Source organism: Delphinapterus leucas, chromosome 10, assembly GCF_059928025.1.
Source record: "Delphinapterus leucas isolate spDelLeu-1000000601 "Yukka" chromosome 10, BTC_Dleu_Yukka2, whole genome shotgun sequence".
NCBI classification, from domain to species: domain Eukaryota; kingdom Metazoa; phylum Chordata; class Mammalia; order Artiodactyla; family Monodontidae; genus Delphinapterus; species Delphinapterus leucas.
Genome location: NC_143138.1, coordinates 97,515,963 through 97,533,669, shown reverse-complemented (window position 1 = coordinate 97,533,669; position 17,707 = coordinate 97,515,963). Strand labels below are relative to the sequence as shown.

Genomic DNA, 17,707 nt, shown 5'->3' with positions numbered 1-17,707 from the left:
TAATCCCATGGAGGATGGTTGTTTTCATCTGTTTAAATTATATTCTTCTCTGAGGGATTTTCAGAAATTTATTACAATTTTGTTTTATCATGGAAATCTTCTTAGGTCCTGTACTATATGAGTACTTTCTAACCAATCTAAAAAATCTTCTCCTTCCCCATCTAGGATAAAGCTGAGTTCAATTTCTATATAAGGCCCAATTTCATTAATTTTGTCCCATAAAAAGTTACAGTCTTGTTGTGTAATATAATCTTGATACATTAACAGCAACTATTAAATCTGTGATTAAAACTTAATTTTAAAAGACCCAATTTAAGTAAGATAATTTGATATATAAGTCAGCATACATAGCCTTGGTCTTCCCAAAGACCAATATAACACAAATAGATAAAAGTGCCTGAGCAGAGCCTGTATAAAACAAGACTAAGGATGGTCAGATACATGTGGAGAATGTAACACGGACATGAGTTAAGTATTTCTAACTGTTGCCAATGGAGACACAAAGATGAGATACAGATATAAGTCCTAAACCATAACCAGGTAAAAAGAGCTCTAAGAAATGGATTTTCTATCAGATTTGAAGTCATATTTCTGCAGGTTTTCCATTTTCACAGAACTCTGCTACTTGGAAAAAAGCAAGATGGGAATAGAAAGATTATAACCCAGCATCACAATGATCAAGGCAGTATTTTAAGAGGCTAGTCCGTACTATTTACAATTCAGACTTCACTATTACTCTGTATTAATAATTGTTCACCCTTCTTAAAGGACCAAAATAAGAAATTCTATTATCTGACTTGGTAAGATGCTTCAGTAGTTAACATCCTAGGAAATCTAGTACTGCGTCTAGCCAAAGACAGAACAAAAGGAAAAAGTCTATTTCATATATATATTAAGCCATCTCTTGACTTGTTCCTCCAAACTAAAGACCATATTTACAGCTTCTCTAATTGTTCAATACTACTCTGAAAATGTAGTTAAAGATTCTGAGCTGTTACTCTTAATGAGGGACTGAGCTAAATGTAACAGGAAGATTAGTTTCGCATGCCATACCACAGTTAATGCCCTTCTCCAATTATTACAGAATTAGGTTAATCATAATGGTCATTAAATGGCAAATACTTTTTTTTCCTTCTCAGGTAATTTCTAAGATCTAGGATAAGTAACTTGGTATAATATAAGATCCCCAGAGACCCAACTTTCCTTTATCACTTAGGCAAATTTCTAGTCTCATTTTCTTCTTAAGAAAGTTGTCACTGTTTTCACTTCTGACACCTGAAAGTTATGTTAGTCCATCATCCACAAACACTTCTGGCAAAGATCTCATGGTCAAATTTCTCTTTAGGAGTTGTTGTACTTGGTAATTTCCCCTAAATAAACCAGTAAGTGACTCAAACACTTAGGTAAGATTAGGAAAAGACTTTCTTCAGTGTATGCTGCTCATTCAGTGGTAGTACCCTTCCTTTGTGTGCAGATCCCTGTTGCCCTCCTCCCCTCCATATCCCACACCACTTTGGCTCATCTTTTATGCCCCCTCCCCCCAAGAAATAGTATCTGCTCTTTGGGAAAAGAGAAAAGCTTTAAGTTTGGAGGAGTCAGGGAAGACCTGCCTGGAGTTGGAGACTTCATCACATCAAATAATCTATATGCAGCATCCTCATGTACGTGATGCCAGTGGAGGAGGGCAATGGCAGACACTGAGGAAGGCAGCCTGAATCCAGATCTGAGGATAAGAGAAAAGGGTGTTCCAGGGAACAGACTCTACCTCAAAAGAAGACCAAATGTAAGGGTGTCCTATACTTCTAGAAACACGAAAATGACATTATAGGTCTGAGGGAGTGATCTATTCTTGAGAGACACCTCTGGAAAATATGCAGGGCTTCTGGGAACTAAGAAAGAGCATTCCAAAAACAAACAGCCATCAAATACTACTGTCACTAGATCCAAAAACAATATATAACTAGAGAAGAGCGAGAGAGAGGCAGAGAGAGAGAGAGAGAGAGAGAGAGAAAGAGAGAGAAATTTTATAGTGGGTTCCATAATCACTAGGGAATAAACAGTCCAACTTGTCATTTGATCAAGGAAAAGGAATTATGTCAATTGTAAACAGGACTTTTCCTCTACTCTCAGTCAAATGATAACAGTGACTGAATTAATCCAAAACACAATTCAATCATTCTTTAACTTGTGCAACAGTGCTCTAGAGTACCTGGGGCCCAATCTCACACAGTAATCACAAATGGACATGTTAACCAATATCACAGGAGCACACACAGAACACCCCTCCCTACCCAGTCACCAACTGCTATGTGCTCTCAACTCAGTAACCTCAAGGGCTCTCAGAAAAGACAACAGTGTATACTCACAAACTGAGCACCAAAAATGTAGTATACATCCCACCTTAGTCTCACTGACTCTTGATGCATCAGTATTTGTGGTTGAACTACTAACTCATTATAAACTCATACGGGCAGAGTGTGGCTATCTAGAGAACGTGTTAGATATGTCACCAGTACCGGAATCCTAGCTTAAAAGAAAAAACTGCGTAAACACAGACATACCTTTTTACAGGAGCTGAACATGCCATCAGGCAGAAGCGGCCTTCGACGCCTCTCAGGGATAAAGGGTGAGCCAAAGCGAATGTAGTGTTTGGGGGTGGTGCAAATTAACGGGGAATGGATAAGACCGGGTAACATGTTCAGGGTCGTTGCCAGTACAGTTGGGTCCGTGGTGATACGTAAAGGGCACTCAACAGGGCACTCTTGCTTCTCTGCTTTGTCATTCAACCACTCTGTAACTAGATACTAAGTTAAAAAAGAGACCATCAGTTGATGCTGCAGATGCAAAAGCCAGAGGAAGCAGTGTAGCTCACAAACACAAACCTCATCTAGAAACTAGACAGAGGTAGATATAGCAGCTGCAGAGAGTATGAATCGCACATTCAGAGCACAAGGGTATCTTCTTTCACCCTCTCCATGAGCACTATGGAAGGAATGATTTCAGCTCAGCAATTTAAACTCTGCCTAAAAATTATGCGAACAAAAGTAAGGCAGCAGGAAGACCTCAGCCCTACGTGTCTAAGCATTTTATCTAAAACTTTCAATCTAATAATTCTTAGATTATTATTATTTTTTTTTCCCCTGGGGATTACAGGTTCTTTCACTTTACTAAGCCACAGCTTTCGGCAGACTACACTTAACGAAGATGTACTTGTAACTTACCTTTTTGGTTTTGGGGTATTTAGATGCAGCACGGTTGACATGGGATCCAGTAACTGACACCACAGTTGGGTCAGACCCTGTTAATTGCCTGTTTTCTCCTGAACTGTCTACATTTCCAGCTTCAGTAGGAGTTACTGAGCTGTTATTTCCCCCCTCTTCCAAGGCAGCTTGTGATAACTCTGCCTGCTGTGCAATGGCCTGCTTCTGACGCTTTAGTCTTTGGGCTGAACTGGTCCGGTACCGAGAAATTCGACTCTTCGGTCGGGGCCTAGAAGGCTTTGCTGGAGGTGGTTTGGGGACTGGTTTTTCGGCAGCAACATCCTATAACAATAGCAAAGTTAACTGCTTACCAGAAATTTCTTATCAGCAAACATTCTATCCAGTTTCCTATTCACTTTAAGCACTCTGAATGTTTACTGGTGAAAAAACTGAGCATTTAAAAACAATAATTTCAAATGTAATCCTTATAAAATTTATACATTTAAATCAGCTAAAAAGGCTACAGGAAGATGTCTCAGTTATTTCTTTTTCTAATAAGTATTTATAAAATAGGTCTAAAGTCAGCTGAAAGTAGCCACCTAATTTTAGGTTCTTAGCAGGGAAGGTAATTCTTCCTTTGTCTCTTTCCCCAGATACTAAAGTTTTAGCTTAAGGCTTAGAATCTATGGCTAAGGTAGGAAAAGGAACGAAGAATTAATTCTGAGAATCCTATGAAAGGTCAGGTACATGACAGTGCTACACAGAGAGCCAAAGAGAAACCACATGATTTTTATGAGCTCACCACCAACAATATCTGGCAGAAATTGTAGAAAGTCCCATTCTAGTCTGAGAGTATCTAGTCATTCAAATTCTGTCTCCTTGAATCCCACGAATCAGCTGACTGAAAATAGTCTTACTTACTGCGAAATAAGGCAAAGCTGAAAATGCTGACACTAACCATTCCAAAAGCTAGGTAACTGATATTAGCAAAAGAAAGACCGACTAAGACCTGGAGTCTTTTCATCTTACCCCTGCTTGGGAAGACCTCCGGGTGTTCACTCCAACACTCTGTGGGTTGCTTGGGATGGCAATGTTTGAAGCAGGGTTGCTAACTTCAGGTTCAGGGGCTTCAGTTTTTGTCTCCTCTCCCACAGGAGTCTCTGAGGTGGTGGTAGTAATCTCTATGTCAGAGTTGCTCTGTTCCAAGGGCTGATCCCGCCGCTTCTTTCTTTTTTCTAAGTTTTCAAAAGCATGCATGATGGCTTCAACCTTCCTATCTTCCCGGGTCTAGAAAGAAATAACATTAGCCTAGAAGGAAGCCTCAACCAGGAGAAGGGAACAGCTTTTCAGAAGTATTATTAATGGAAATTGATAGACATTTATAGAAAAATACTAATAAGATAATATATATATCTTTGAGAACATAAGATAAAAACTAAAAATTTTTCATCTTAAATGTTGCAAAGAGTTGTAAAGAAAGGCAAGGTCAAACCCAAGCTTTTCAAAAAGGATCAGCTATTTTGAAACTTTTTAATACAAAAGAAAACTAGCCATCAAAACCAATTTTTCTCTGTATTTTCAGAGTTCAAAAAAAAAAAAAGTCAAGCAGATTTTCTTAAACAGCTTCTCAGGGACAGAAATAAACATGACTGATTTCAGCCATAAAGCAGAATTTTTGAATCCATATGACTGAATGTTTTGTTTGTTTTTTAAATGACAAAATTCACACAACAAACTTAGGAAATTCCTAAGTTAGAGTAAGTAGCCTAAGGATATTTTGTTCCATTAAGACAGTTTTTTGGAAATCAAACCGTTAGTAAGAAACCTCTTAAAACCATCATCTGGTAACAGTCACTAGAGAACTACGTGTGTCTGTGTAAAAAATCGTAATAAAATCTACTTTATAGAAAAAGCCCACACTGTGACCTAGAGGTGATGGCATAGTAACTTACTGAAGAAATGAGATGATATAAATTGAGAAGACAAGGGGTACATGCTATAGGTAACATGAGTCAGCAGGAACAAAAAGACATTAGAAGGTACTCACCCTCTTGCTATGAGCTGGGTTCTCCTGGTCATCTGTAATCTCTTCTTTCTCTTCTTCTGCTTTTTCTTCTGGATTGTCTATTGCCTTTAAGACAGAGTAAATACTCAGCTGTATTCTTAAGCTCTAAGAAAACTCAATCCCTGTTTTTTGGCTCGTAGCTTAAAACTCTCTAGAAACAATTTCTAGTGCTTTATAGTGTTACTCATGTGGGTCTACATAGTAAACACAGATGATAAATTTCATTCACTGGACTGAAACCTGGTAAGTACCTGAAAGGATGTTCTTGACATTGTAAAAAATAATAAAAAGATAATGAATGAAAGCACACCCACCTTGATATGAAGGTTATTAAGTGTTAATATAGATTCCCTACATAAAACAACATGTGGCAACCTGGGATCCTCTTCATCTGAAGAGGATCAACACCAAAGCAACAGCCTCTGACCAGGGGAGATTACCTCATGGTCACTGGATACCATTACTTTCTCAGGAATTTGCTCTGGCTGCTGGTTGTTTTCCTCTTCTGGAGCCTCATTCTGCTGCTCCATCTCTAGCTCTTTCCGTCGTGCTTTTCTACGTCTTGTCTCTGCTCCGATGGTGGGGAGGCTTGGAGGAGGTGGAAGTGGCGGTTCTGCAGCACTGGGATTCCTTTTCTGTATAGGGCAATTCCGGTTCCCCTTGTGACATGCACAGTCCACTTTATAATTACTGCTCCAAAGAAACAACCAAAAGTGCCTGTTTCAGTACCCCTGAGTATCAGTTATATTACCCATTCATTCTCTTGAAATATTAGTATAGTAATTTACTCTAGCTTCATCTTTGAACAAGGTAAATAGTCATTAAGAAAGTCCGATAAATACTTTCAACATTCTGTGTTTCTCTATATAACCCCAACGCTTCCCCTATATATGGTCAGTGGAAAGGAAATGAAGTCCCCACTAAATTCAATTCTCCCAACTGTCTACGCTATTTAGTGAATCAGTGACAGACTCTGCAGTGGCCGTACCCTTCTCCATGTCCTCACTTTTATCTACTGATTCCCTACTTATTATTAATACCTTTTCTTCTTGCACCTGTGCCCAAACATCAATTGCCACATAACCCCTGTTTGCCTGAAAGGACCAAGGGAGAAAAGCATCCATTTTACAAAACCCATCACATAATCACCTATGATTTGCCATCTGTTTTTCTGCATTGCCATATACAGATACATTACACAGCTTGAGTGGATGGAGCAAAGCTTTAAATTATCATTCTATATGATCCCTGGTACAAGTGCTGTGTGCATAACAATAAATGCTACTACAATTTCTACGAGTGTTTCATACATACACTTTTTGTTATGCTTGCTACATAGAGGCAGAGGCCAAAACACCCTTGGTTAGAAGACTGGTAAGCAGTATCACACTATGTAGCTGTGTCTCTTAAAAAAACACCCTCAGTCTGTCTTTCCCTCCACAATTTCTAGGCAGAAAATGCATTACTCATGGAAAGATTAGGTTTCAAAAAAAAAAAAGAAGCAAATGGCAAGGCACAAAAGCAGGCTGAACAGAATAGCTTAATCTGTAAGACAAGCAATTCATGTTAGGAAAGGTTGTGGAAATCTTACCAGTTACTGTACTCATAGTCAAATGCTATGGTGACCTCAGCATCCTTGGTGATGGCAGACACAGCATAGATACAGAGGTGAATCATCCCATCTGCAATCATGTGTCGCACCTGTGTGAACAAGGCTTATGGTTATGATTTATCAAAAAGACCAGGAACTCTCCATAAGAGGGAAAAAACCTTTTACCAAAATGATATCTCCTCCCTTAGAGTTAATGGTAGTCTGTCATTTAACTCCATCATTTCATTTGAAGCTATCATACAGTAATTGAAAATTTACGATACTTCTTGAAATAAATGAAGAAATCTTGAGATGTTAGCAATCAGGGTCTGCTCTACATCTTTTTTTTAAAAAATAAATCTATTTATTTATATTTATTTTGGGCTGCATTAGGTCCTCGTTTCTGCACGCGGGCTTTCTCTAGTTGTGGCAAGCGGGGGCTACTCTTTGTTGCGGTGCATGGGCCTTTCACTGCAGTTACTTCTCTTGTTGCAGAGCGCGGGCTCTAGGCACGCAGGCTTCAGTAGTTGTGGCACAAGGGCTCAGTAATTGTAGCTCGTGGGCTCTAGAGCGCAGGCTCAGTAGTTATGGCACACGGGCTTAGTTGCTCCGCGACACGTGGGATCTTCCCAGACCAGGGCTTGAACCCGTATCCCCTGCAATGGCAGGCAGATTCTTAACCACTGTGCCACCAGGAAGCCCCTGCTCTACATCTTAAAGCTGTTTTCAGTTGCACCAGAAAATTAAAATTCCTTAAGTCTATAAGAAAAGCCCTGTGAATTTTCTTGCTGCATTTGATGTGGTTGCACTCATTATGCACCAAATACTGAACTTTAGAAATGTCTAGAATCTCTCTCACAATCCTATTAGCTAAAATCTAAAAAACTACAACCACACACTTTCGTTTTGGCCCAATAATAAAATCTTTTATATGGCAATTCTTTAATATAACGTCACTGACTTCTTATCCAGTCTAGCTCTTTCTCTTTAGCAAATGCTAACATGCTTTTGCCCATTTCTGCCTTCTCTAAAGAAAATCCATTCCTTGCCCCCATCCTGTGAGAATAGATGCATTATTACTTTTGTTTTTCATCTCTTACAACGAAAGATCATAACCATTATCTACAGACCTTAATCTGGGTGAAGTTTTCAGACTGCTTCTTCAGTTGACTTGTCCTTTTGGTGGTTCCATTCAAAGAGAAATTGCTACAGATATCTTACCTCTGCATTTGGTGTACATGATCTTCTGATGAACCGAGCATCATTACCGAAAGTACGTGCATCCACACACATCTCTACACCATTGAATTTTGAGTAGAAGAGCACAAAGGGGTATGGTCTAGGGATATAATTAAAATTCCTGTAATTCTCAATAGAAATAAAAAGGCCACCCCATGATTTCAAATATGAAGCATATGCTGACAGAAGAAGCAGTAGTCCTTTGTAACGCCTACACTTGGAAAACATCACATGCTTGTCTGCTTCTGATTAAAGAGTAAGCAAAAAGCAAGGAATGCTTTGCTTGGAAAGGAGTCATCACCACTTTATATGTTAAACAATTTGCAGGTTTATTTGCACTTCTCTACAAATAGCAGAGAGGGGTGAGCTTATCTGAGCTGTAATCTTTTCCCCCAAGAGCATCCCATCAACCAGGATGGTTTTTATAGCCATATGCTCAGCCAGGCCTATTTCAGCCCTTACTACTCAATGAATGATGCTCTTACTTTTTGAAGAAATGTCCATTGACCTCAAATTGCTGCCGTAACATGACTTTGCCTCGATACTCTATTATAAGAGTGTCCAAAGCCAAATCTCTTGCAGCCCTCAGGATCTTCCGGTGCTTCTGAACACGAGTGACTCTTCCCAACTGTAGCTAAATAAAATCAGAATATTAACATTAGATAATATCAACAGCAGCTTAGCAGACATTTAAAATATTTCTTAATTGAGGAAAAGGCACCAATATTTTTAGGTTTTATTTGTATATGTTACTTAGCTCGATGATCAGACATTTTAAAATATGATAAAACCTTAGTATTTCTAGGAAACAGGCTCCATCTAGTGAACCTGCCACCCCCCCAAACCTCAAAGACAAAAAAAAAAAAATCTAAGAAAAATATATGATTAAAATTTTAGTGGCTCTATGTTTAATGTAAGAGTTTAGGTTTAGGTTTCTATTAATCTTAGTAACTCCTACTGAGACTGTATAAAATTTCCTACCCTAATTTATCTATTTTTAATTAATAAAGATACGTAGTTTAAAAACATGTATCCGAACAGTTTCCAGTTACTGTAACTTGCTTTTAGTTAAAGATGCTCAATAGCTGGCTAATTTGTTATTCTAAGGCCATTTGAAAGAAACAGTAATTCCAAAATATGTCCTTTTCCTGGGTTCTTAAAATCTCAACTACTGGGCTTCTCTGGTGGTGCAGTGGCTGAGAGTCCGCCTGCCGGTGCAGGGGACACGAGTTCGTGCCCCGGTCTGGGAAGGTCCCACATGCCGTGAAGCGGCTGGGTCCGTGAGCCATGGCCGCTGAGCCTGCGCGTCCAGAGCCTATGCTCCGCAATGGGAGAGGCCACAGCAGTGAGAGGCCCGCGTACGGCAAAAAAAAAAAAAAAAAAAAAAAAAACTCAACTACTTAGGGAGTCTTTAACCCTTTGATCCTTACCTGCATTTGGGAACCAATAACTGTATTATTACAGGCCAATTCAGTCTTATTAATAGTGTCTAAAATAGCAGGTTTGCCCACAAATTCCTTGCTAGAATGTAGATGTTGTTCAAGGGCGTTCTGTACATCTGCACTGTACTGATTAGTGAAGGCTTCTTCATATTGATCAGTCCATAGTCTTATCCGATTTTCCCATCCCTCAGTTGTATTCTCATCTAAATTCTGTGCTTCAGAAGGAGAATTCTGTAGAGAACAAAGGTCAAGTAGGTTAGGAGAGTCCATAAAAGGGCAGGGGTGGGTGGGGGGGTGGGGGGGTGGGTGGGGTGGGGCGGGCTGAATATCCAGAGAAGATTAGTTTTCACTTGGCAGTTGGTGTGCCATAAGAGTAATGGCCTCGGAGTCTATCATGGTTTCATTACCAGTGAGCTGTGAGGTTCAGTTTCCTCATTTACAAAGTGAGAAATTAATCTGGATTGCAATTCCATCCCATCACTGTCATTTTATGACCATTTTTAAGTCATAAAATCAAACATCAGAAGAATGACATCAAGTTCATAAGAAAATCTTCATAAAAATGAACAATACAGACACCTTAAAATATCCATACTGCTTAAATTTCAATACTTATCAAACAACAGTGTGCCATCTCAAATTGGTAGTTTTACTAGCATCCAGGAGAATGTTTTTGTGCGACTTATTATTTTTAATATACAATTAATACATGTTCATTCTAAAAATACATGTGAACCAAATAAACAAATAAGTAACTCATACTCTTGCCTCCCATAGAAAAAGCTATCATTTGGAGTATATCTTTCTAGCACTCTACTTTTGACATTTTAAAACAGCCACCCTCTGTAGAGGTGAGGTGGGTGGAGGGGCGTGGGTAGGGGCAGTGTAGGAAATGCTGAGAGATACTGTGCTATACCTCTTTTGGAAAACCGCTGCCCTCTATGACAACACAGTACTGAGGAAAGATTATTACATCTCACCAACATCATCCTAAACAGTTTTATATGTGCTTGTGCTATAGAGACACAGCTGAACTCTGATACATGTTCTCCTCCATTGTGTTTAAGACTTAAGGTGTCGTCAGAAAACAAACGTGTGATGATGTCACACTAGTGACAACTAGAAGGAAAAGACACTATAGTACCAAAGCTACCTGCAAATCCATGTCGACTCTAAACTTGCAAAAACAGGTATGAAAAAATTAAATATAGTTTCCACAAATGACAGGGAAAACATTTATACCCATTATAACAATTACTTTCTTTCACTTCTGTGTCACTAGTTTTGATTGACTATTGTCTACCATCCTTCCCCCAAGGAACAGGGAAATCAAAGGAAAAAGTTAACACCACTGTTTTCCACATTTGTCACTAGAGTCCAAAAGAATGAACAAAAAACAAGGGATGTAACAAACACCTAAGGCTAACACACTGAGAACAGACTATCACCAGCTTGAGGTGTAAGTAGCAGCTGAGCAACAGAAAAGTACAAAAGCTGAGGCTTAAGGGTGTTTATAAGACTGGGGATTAGGGGTGCCCAAATAGTATTCCCAGGTTTAAGCACCCAGCAGTGATCACTGAACTTATAACTTGTTAAACAATGTATACTGGAAGCCTCTGCCATAGTTTTAGCTACTGTTCACTAATATAACTGTATACTCTGCTATCCCATTCTTCCAGGTACTGGAGACCCCATCTCAGTGGGTTTAGAGCAGTGGTTCTCAACCAGAGGGGGTTTTGCCACCAAGGAGACATTTAGTAATACCTGAAGTCATTTCTGATTAATACACCTGGGTGTGTGTGTTACTGGCACCCAGCAGGTAAATGCTAGGGATGCTGCTACACAGCCGACTGTAATGCGAAAGACAGCCCTGATCCCTACAAAGAATTATTTGGTTCAAATGTCAACAGTGTCGAGGTTGAGAAACCCTGGTTTAGAGCAGTCTCCAGTAGGGAAATTCAACTTTGGGGTTAAAAAGCCAAATGATAGGTTCTTCTCATTCTTAAGGTATTGTTCCCACTCAGATGTCTGGTGTAGTTCTTACTAACAATTAATTCTGAGTACAAAATTTATAACTCAATTTAGAATTCTGATATGAGAATCAAAATAAACCAACTAGTACTATTTTTTGAGGGGGGGGCCTACTCTTCATTGCCGTGTGCGGGCCTCTCATTGCGGTGGCCTCTCTCGTCTTGGAGCACCGGCTCTAGGTGCGCGGGCTCTAGAGCGCAGGCTCAGTAGTTGTGGCGCACGGGCCTAGCTGCTCTGCAGCATGTGGGATCTTCCTGAACCAGGGCTCAAACCCGTGTCCCCTGCATTGGCAGGCGGATTCCTAATCACTGCGCCACCAGGGAAGCCCCAGTACTTTTTAGTTATCTAAATTTTAACATGCTTATGGGGCTATCTGTCAACATCTCAAAACTGCAAGCAATATTTGGGGTTTACATGTAGTTTTCTGGGAGAGCCAATCAACTGCTTTTAAACCTCTGGAAGTAAGTTATAATAGTTAGCTGATAAAAGAGAAAAGGGCTTAACACCTGGGATCAGGGGCTACGTCTGCCCCTTAAATCTACTGAAGGTCCCCTCTAAGCAACTATCTCCTTGTAGGAGATAGATCTAACAAAGAAACAGTAATCGTGTTCCCAGACATCCCAGGATTCTGATGGTCTTGGGCTCTTAAGTCCTCTCCCATCTCTTTTACAGATATGTACAAATCTGTTTATAGGTATATGCAAGGTGAGGCCTTCTAATTTTATATAAAGTGCTACCTGAGATCTTTCTAACATGAGTCATATTGGTGTTCCATATGTGTATGTGTATGTGTGTGTGTGTGTGTGCGTGCGTGCACATAAATCCTAAGAAAGCCTCTCCTCACTAACAAGAGTTTAATGTTTACCACAGAATGGTCAACAGGAAAGATCCTGCTTTTATATCAGTTACACATTTAGGCATAAGTATACTTATGGAATTACACTCAACCTTAATTCTAATTAAATGCTTTGAAGCCATTAAGTAATGGCTTGGGAGGTATGCTGTCCTTCTATATACACACATAGGTAAAGGAAGATACCAGACAGTATATTCAAATCTCCTTTGGGCAAACTCTTTCCTTATCACCTAGTAACTGAAAGTCCCTTTAAACCATTGTACATAATTTCTCTATTCTCCAACCACTACCCAAAATCATGCCTCATAAGCTCTTTTATTTGATAACCAAAGAAAAGAAGCACACCAGCATCACCCGAGTCTTCTGTACCAAACAGATATGCCAAGAGAAAACAGCTCAAAAGTAAGTAATTCCAGTAAGAATAATTCTTATCAAAACTACTACCTTCCTACTGATGAAATTTATCCTTCCAACTGGTGATTAAAGTCTACAGGGTGCTAGGGCGGGTGCACAAGAGATGCTCTATCACCAGAAAATCCTCACTCCTGAGGTGGAGGCCAATCACAATGATGGAAAACATCAGCCTCATTTTGTCTGGCAAAATGTCACTTACCCCCACCCCGAGAGAAGCAGCTAATGAAAAACCAATAAATGAAGGCTAATTACAGAAAGGGAAAATATTTCAGAAAATGGTCAAGAAAATCTACTTTGGAGAAAGGCTCTATGAAAACTGAATGGCAACAATTACAAACTAACGAAAAGCAGGGTCCAAGATTCCCAGACCATCAATGTCAGGAAAGAAGCTGACCAAAATGCAAGATCACAGTGAAGTAAAACACAGCATCAGGGAAGAAAACCCCTTACCTTCATCCGCAAGGACTTCCGGGATCCCTCTCGAAATGCCTATCCCAAAGAGGAAAACAAGTAGAACAAAACAAAACTTGGTACCAAGAATGACAGTTATACCTATCTGAGACTAAAACTAAGGCAAGAACTACTGTTCTAGTCTGTTCCCTTTACCCTAGGTAACAAATACAATGGAATTCCCCACACTATTATCAAGAATAGGGGTAGCACATGGCCAGTGAACTCTGAGGCTAATTCCAATACTCTCCATTGCAGAATTAGGTAATAAACAGGGAAGAGCATGCATCACTTAAATCCTATATGCACCCCTGACACTAAAAGAAAATGTAAATAAAAATGTTAAGTAAGGCTGCAGATTTACCAGTTTTGAAATTAAGAAGGAAACAAAGACCAATCCCCTTAACAAGGGGTGGGCAAGTCACCTAGGAGCAACAAAGTTGCCGTGATGGGGAAGAAAGAACACAAAACAGAAGAGATTTCTTCTGGAGACTTTTTAGTTGAGAATACAGGAAAGTGACCACAACACTGAGGAAGCCTAGACCATTCAAGAGATGTTTCCTGAATTTTTTGTAACAAGGGAAAAACAATCAACCAACGACATGAAGTGGGCATGTACCAGGACAAGAATTTCAGACTGGGTTTTGGGATTGAGGAGGTGGGAGATACTGTAAGGACAGTAGAAGCCTAGACTGGAGGCTGCAGCACACATGGGCTTGTGCCAGGCGGGGCTGGGATTTCATACCTGGGATGGGGGCTGAAGCAAAAGAAACTCTGTGCCAGTTGTGATGATATGGAATAAGAGAGATTGATCTACATGTTCATAATACAAATTAGCTGATTTGTGCAAGAAGAGCAAAAGTGGCCCTTCAAACATCTGGATCAAATTTCTTAAAAGAATTCTGGTGCATTCTTCATCCAAAATTTGGGCTATTTCAGACACATTTCTATCTGAGATAGCTTTACCCTTCATACCTTGATTTTCTTCGTCTTTGGTGCTGCACGACCCTTTTCTGGACTCTTTTTCCGCTTCTTGGGTTTGGTTCTTCTAACAGTTAAGGTGATGCTTGTAGGTGTGTGCTGTGTTGCTGTATACAACACAGTGGAAGGAGAAAGCTCCTCATCCCAGCTTTCTGTTGCACTGCTATCCCCACCTGAAAAAAGGTTATTTCATAGTTCATGTTGTACAAAAAGCCTCATAAATACATTAAAAGCAGCTTATTCCTTTCGATCTAGCCCATACCCAGTAAGTTTTTACTTCTACTATTAACTCTATTATCTGTGGAACATATACCTACATTCCATATAGAAACAAGATGCTTTCTGCATCATTGGCATTAAGCATAGAAACCCTGTTCTATATCATGTATTTCTACCCTTGAATTCAGTCCCCAAGCTCCACTGCCTCAATGTATATGTAACATAGAAAAGAATGTGTGTGTGTGTGCGTGGGCACACGTGTGCGCGCCCGTGCATGCTCACAAGGAATAATTTGATTACTATAGGGCTAAAATTGTTGACTCTGGATACAATTAATTCACAACAATAGAATTACAATGGTCTTGAGAGGACTTCAATCACTGTCCATGAAAAGAGCTGGGGACCATGGGAACTTACAAGAGGGGTTCTTGGGATGAATATTAAAACCACAAAATAGTATATGTCAAAATATGGTCCTAACCCATCTTTGGCTCACCTGATATGTTGTCCTGCTTCCGCCGATGAAGTCTAATAACCTTCCCCCTGCTCATTCCCCTAAAGAGGGAAAATAAACTTAAAGTAGTCCTTCCAACAGCATGCAGCGCATCATCAACACACATGGGAGAAGTATCTCTGCATATACTACCCCCTTCCTCCCACCTACCAAATGTTTCCAGGACATTAAATTTCATATCAAATTCAATAGCTTTAACATCAATCTCTCATTCCTTGTTGTCAGCAATTCTCACCTAGTGCAGAGAATTCGAGCCAAGGAGCACTAAGGAATCATCTACATTAACAAACACAAGAAAGAATACTTTGAGCTTTTCCCTACTAATAAGAAACCCTAATCCCAGCAACCCAGGGCTGGATTTAGATGGAACACGATCTTACCTGCACTTGTCACAGTTGAGAAGGAAGCCATCCTGAGAAAGACCACAAGGACACCAGGTAGGAACAGTCTCTCCTTCAGAGTTCGGGCTGTCTCCACAGCGTTCCTCTACGGGCGACGGCAGGCCATTCAGGTCAGAACGGGGGATGATCGTCTGGACAGGGGGAGAAGCAGGAGGTGTCGGAGGAGGAGGGGCTCCGTAATTATGATCCTGAAAATAAGATTTTTTAAATCAACAGTGTCCAAACACTGGCCCCTCTCTCCCCTAAAGTATGGTACATATGGAAAGAAAGAAGAAAGTAGTACCCTTCGTTTTTTGGCTTCAACCAGGAAAGTGATAAAACAAAATGCCAAGGTCAACTGGGACATAAAAACAAGAACAATGATGCAGGGCTAGACGTCCGCTGGAGGCAGGGAAGTGCAAAAGGGGCAACTTCGTCATGCTGCATATAAACATTTCAAGAAAGTCACAATGTATAAGAATGGATTACACTCCAGGAAGATCACTGCTCTGGAGAGAAACAAATGCATACTCACAGCATAAGGCAGTCCTCGACACCCATGTCTCTGAGTGGTCCCATAATTATGAGTGGAATACACGCTCTTCTCATTAACTGCTGGACTAGCCTCCACAGATTCAGGGCTGCACAAAGGCGAAAAGCAACGCATGATAGCATAACACCTAATCTTCCCTTAAACTAAGACTTAACTTCCCATTCTAACCCCTCCTCTTTCCACAACCACCAGCCACTAGAATAAGAGAAAGAACTCAGTGAAACAATCTGATTAACATAACTAAGCCTATAAATAACAGTAGGAGTGTCATTAAATGTGGATTTGTGTGTAACATGAAGCCAGTACAGGCAGATGTCTCAAAGCAGGCACCTGGGATACAAGGTGTCCCTAATGACAAACACAAACGTACCAGCTGAGCAGGGAGTTTCCCCTAGAGAAGCCACTCTGGGCTGGTTTAGACTCAGAACTATTCTTCTTAATTGGATCTCTTAATACTTCCATGAAACCTCACATGACATTTGCAGTGAGTGAGATGATGAAAGTGCCTTCTGCACTGCCCCAGGGACCAGGCCCTCTTCCATTCACTACCAAGACAGGATACCCTGAAGAAAGTACAGGTAAAAACAATGGCATCTTATATTTATCATACCTCTCATCTTGATGAACCCCCAAACACCTTCCAAATATTAGAGTAATAATTTCTCATCTACCAATGACATGCAAGCATATCAAGGACACAATTATTTAATAGCTGCATGATAATACCACAGAACTTCAAACTATTCAAAACTGTACTCAGAAGTTTAGTCTAACGACAAATAACAACAGTAGTATTGGCTACCATTTTGAATTGCCCATTATTTGCAAGGTGCTTTATATGTATTAATCCATTTACTGTGCCACTACTAAACATGATAAACAGCACCCCATCTTTACAGAACATGAAGTTGAGGTGGTGAGATTATATGACTTCACCAAGGTTACCCACTGACAGAGCCAGGATTTGAAACAATGTCTGACTCTAAAGTCTGTGCTCTTTCCACTATGCCTAATTGGTTTGGAAACCACGATAACTTTCTTCTTTTAAAGAAAATTACATAAGATCTTAAGTAACCAGGCTTAGTGAGAAGCTTGGTTGAGTATGTTTTTGTACCCTCACTGAGTGGAAAGTAAACTGTTCAAACACAATTTATTAAAATAAAATAATTTTATAAATGTGTTCAAATTTAGAAATTTAATGTAAGCCCTTACTTGATAATAAAAAGGCATAAGTGGCTAAGGACAAAATTCACGTTTTGGGGCAAAAAGAACTTTAACTCTGATTACTTAGGTACCTGGTTAGGTTTTGGAGAATACTGAAAGATAATTAACGAATGCAATTGTATGATTTGCAGAACTGAATAATGGGTTATCCGTCATTCAAATTAACCAGCACTGAGATTCACAAATCAGAAACTCCAAAGACACACGTAACTCAGCCTTAGTGGTGGATCAAAGGGTCTTTTAGGGAATCAAATAATGAATATTGTTTGCTTCAAGTAATGTACATTTTTCCTGCTTAGAAATACACATAATATAGGACTTGGCAGGAATCAAGTGTGCAGTTCAATGTGGTGTAATGTCAGCTGAGAAGTGAGGGATAAAAGAAAATTCTCAGATATGTATCCAACTCACCCAGTTATTTGCTCCAAAACTGTAAGAAGGGATCTTATAAATAACAGCAAAGGTAATTTCTAGGTGAAGAAGAACTTTAGACACAGGAAAGTATTCTCTGTTAGTGAAGTGCATGCATTTTATTACTTAACAGTGTC

The 17,707-nt window shown here is 39.8% G+C and overlaps 1 protein-coding gene across 22 annotated transcripts in view; it reads right to left on the bottom strand.

The window, feature by feature from the left end:
* Positions 1-17,707, bottom strand: part of SETD5 (SET domain containing 5) — an 83,373-nt gene that overhangs the window by 23,513 nt on the left and 42,153 nt on the right. For 7 of the 22 annotated variants that reach the window (XM_089919590.1, XM_089919591.1, XM_022564706.3 and 4 more), the window contains 15 exons: positions 16,306-16,498; positions 15,918-16,023; positions 15,383-15,591; positions 14,985-15,043; positions 14,264-14,442; positions 13,289-13,327; positions 9,526-9,768; positions 8,581-8,729; positions 8,078-8,195; positions 6,857-6,966; positions 5,706-5,958; positions 5,248-5,331; positions 4,230-4,487; positions 3,222-3,542; positions 2,562-2,804 (listed from right to left, as the gene is read on the bottom strand). In XM_089919590.1, the coding sequence (XP_089775716.1) occupies positions 2,562-2,804; positions 3,222-3,542; positions 4,230-4,487; positions 5,248-5,331; positions 5,706-5,958; positions 6,857-6,966; positions 8,078-8,195; positions 8,581-8,729; positions 9,526-9,768; positions 13,289-13,327; positions 14,264-14,442; positions 14,985-15,043; positions 15,383-15,591; positions 15,918-16,023; positions 16,306-16,397 (2,463 nt within the window). In that variant the 5' untranslated portion in view covers positions 16,398-16,498. Of the gene's footprint in view, positions 1-2,561; positions 2,805-3,221; positions 3,543-4,229; positions 4,488-5,247; positions 5,332-5,705; positions 5,959-6,856; positions 6,967-8,077; positions 8,196-8,580; positions 8,730-9,525; positions 9,769-13,288; positions 13,328-14,263; positions 14,443-14,984; positions 15,279-15,382; positions 15,592-15,917; positions 16,024-16,305; positions 16,499-17,707 lie in introns of those variants that run through there. The other 15 variants (XM_022564708.3, XM_022564714.3, XM_089919593.1 and 12 more) reach the window with 12 other exon arrangements.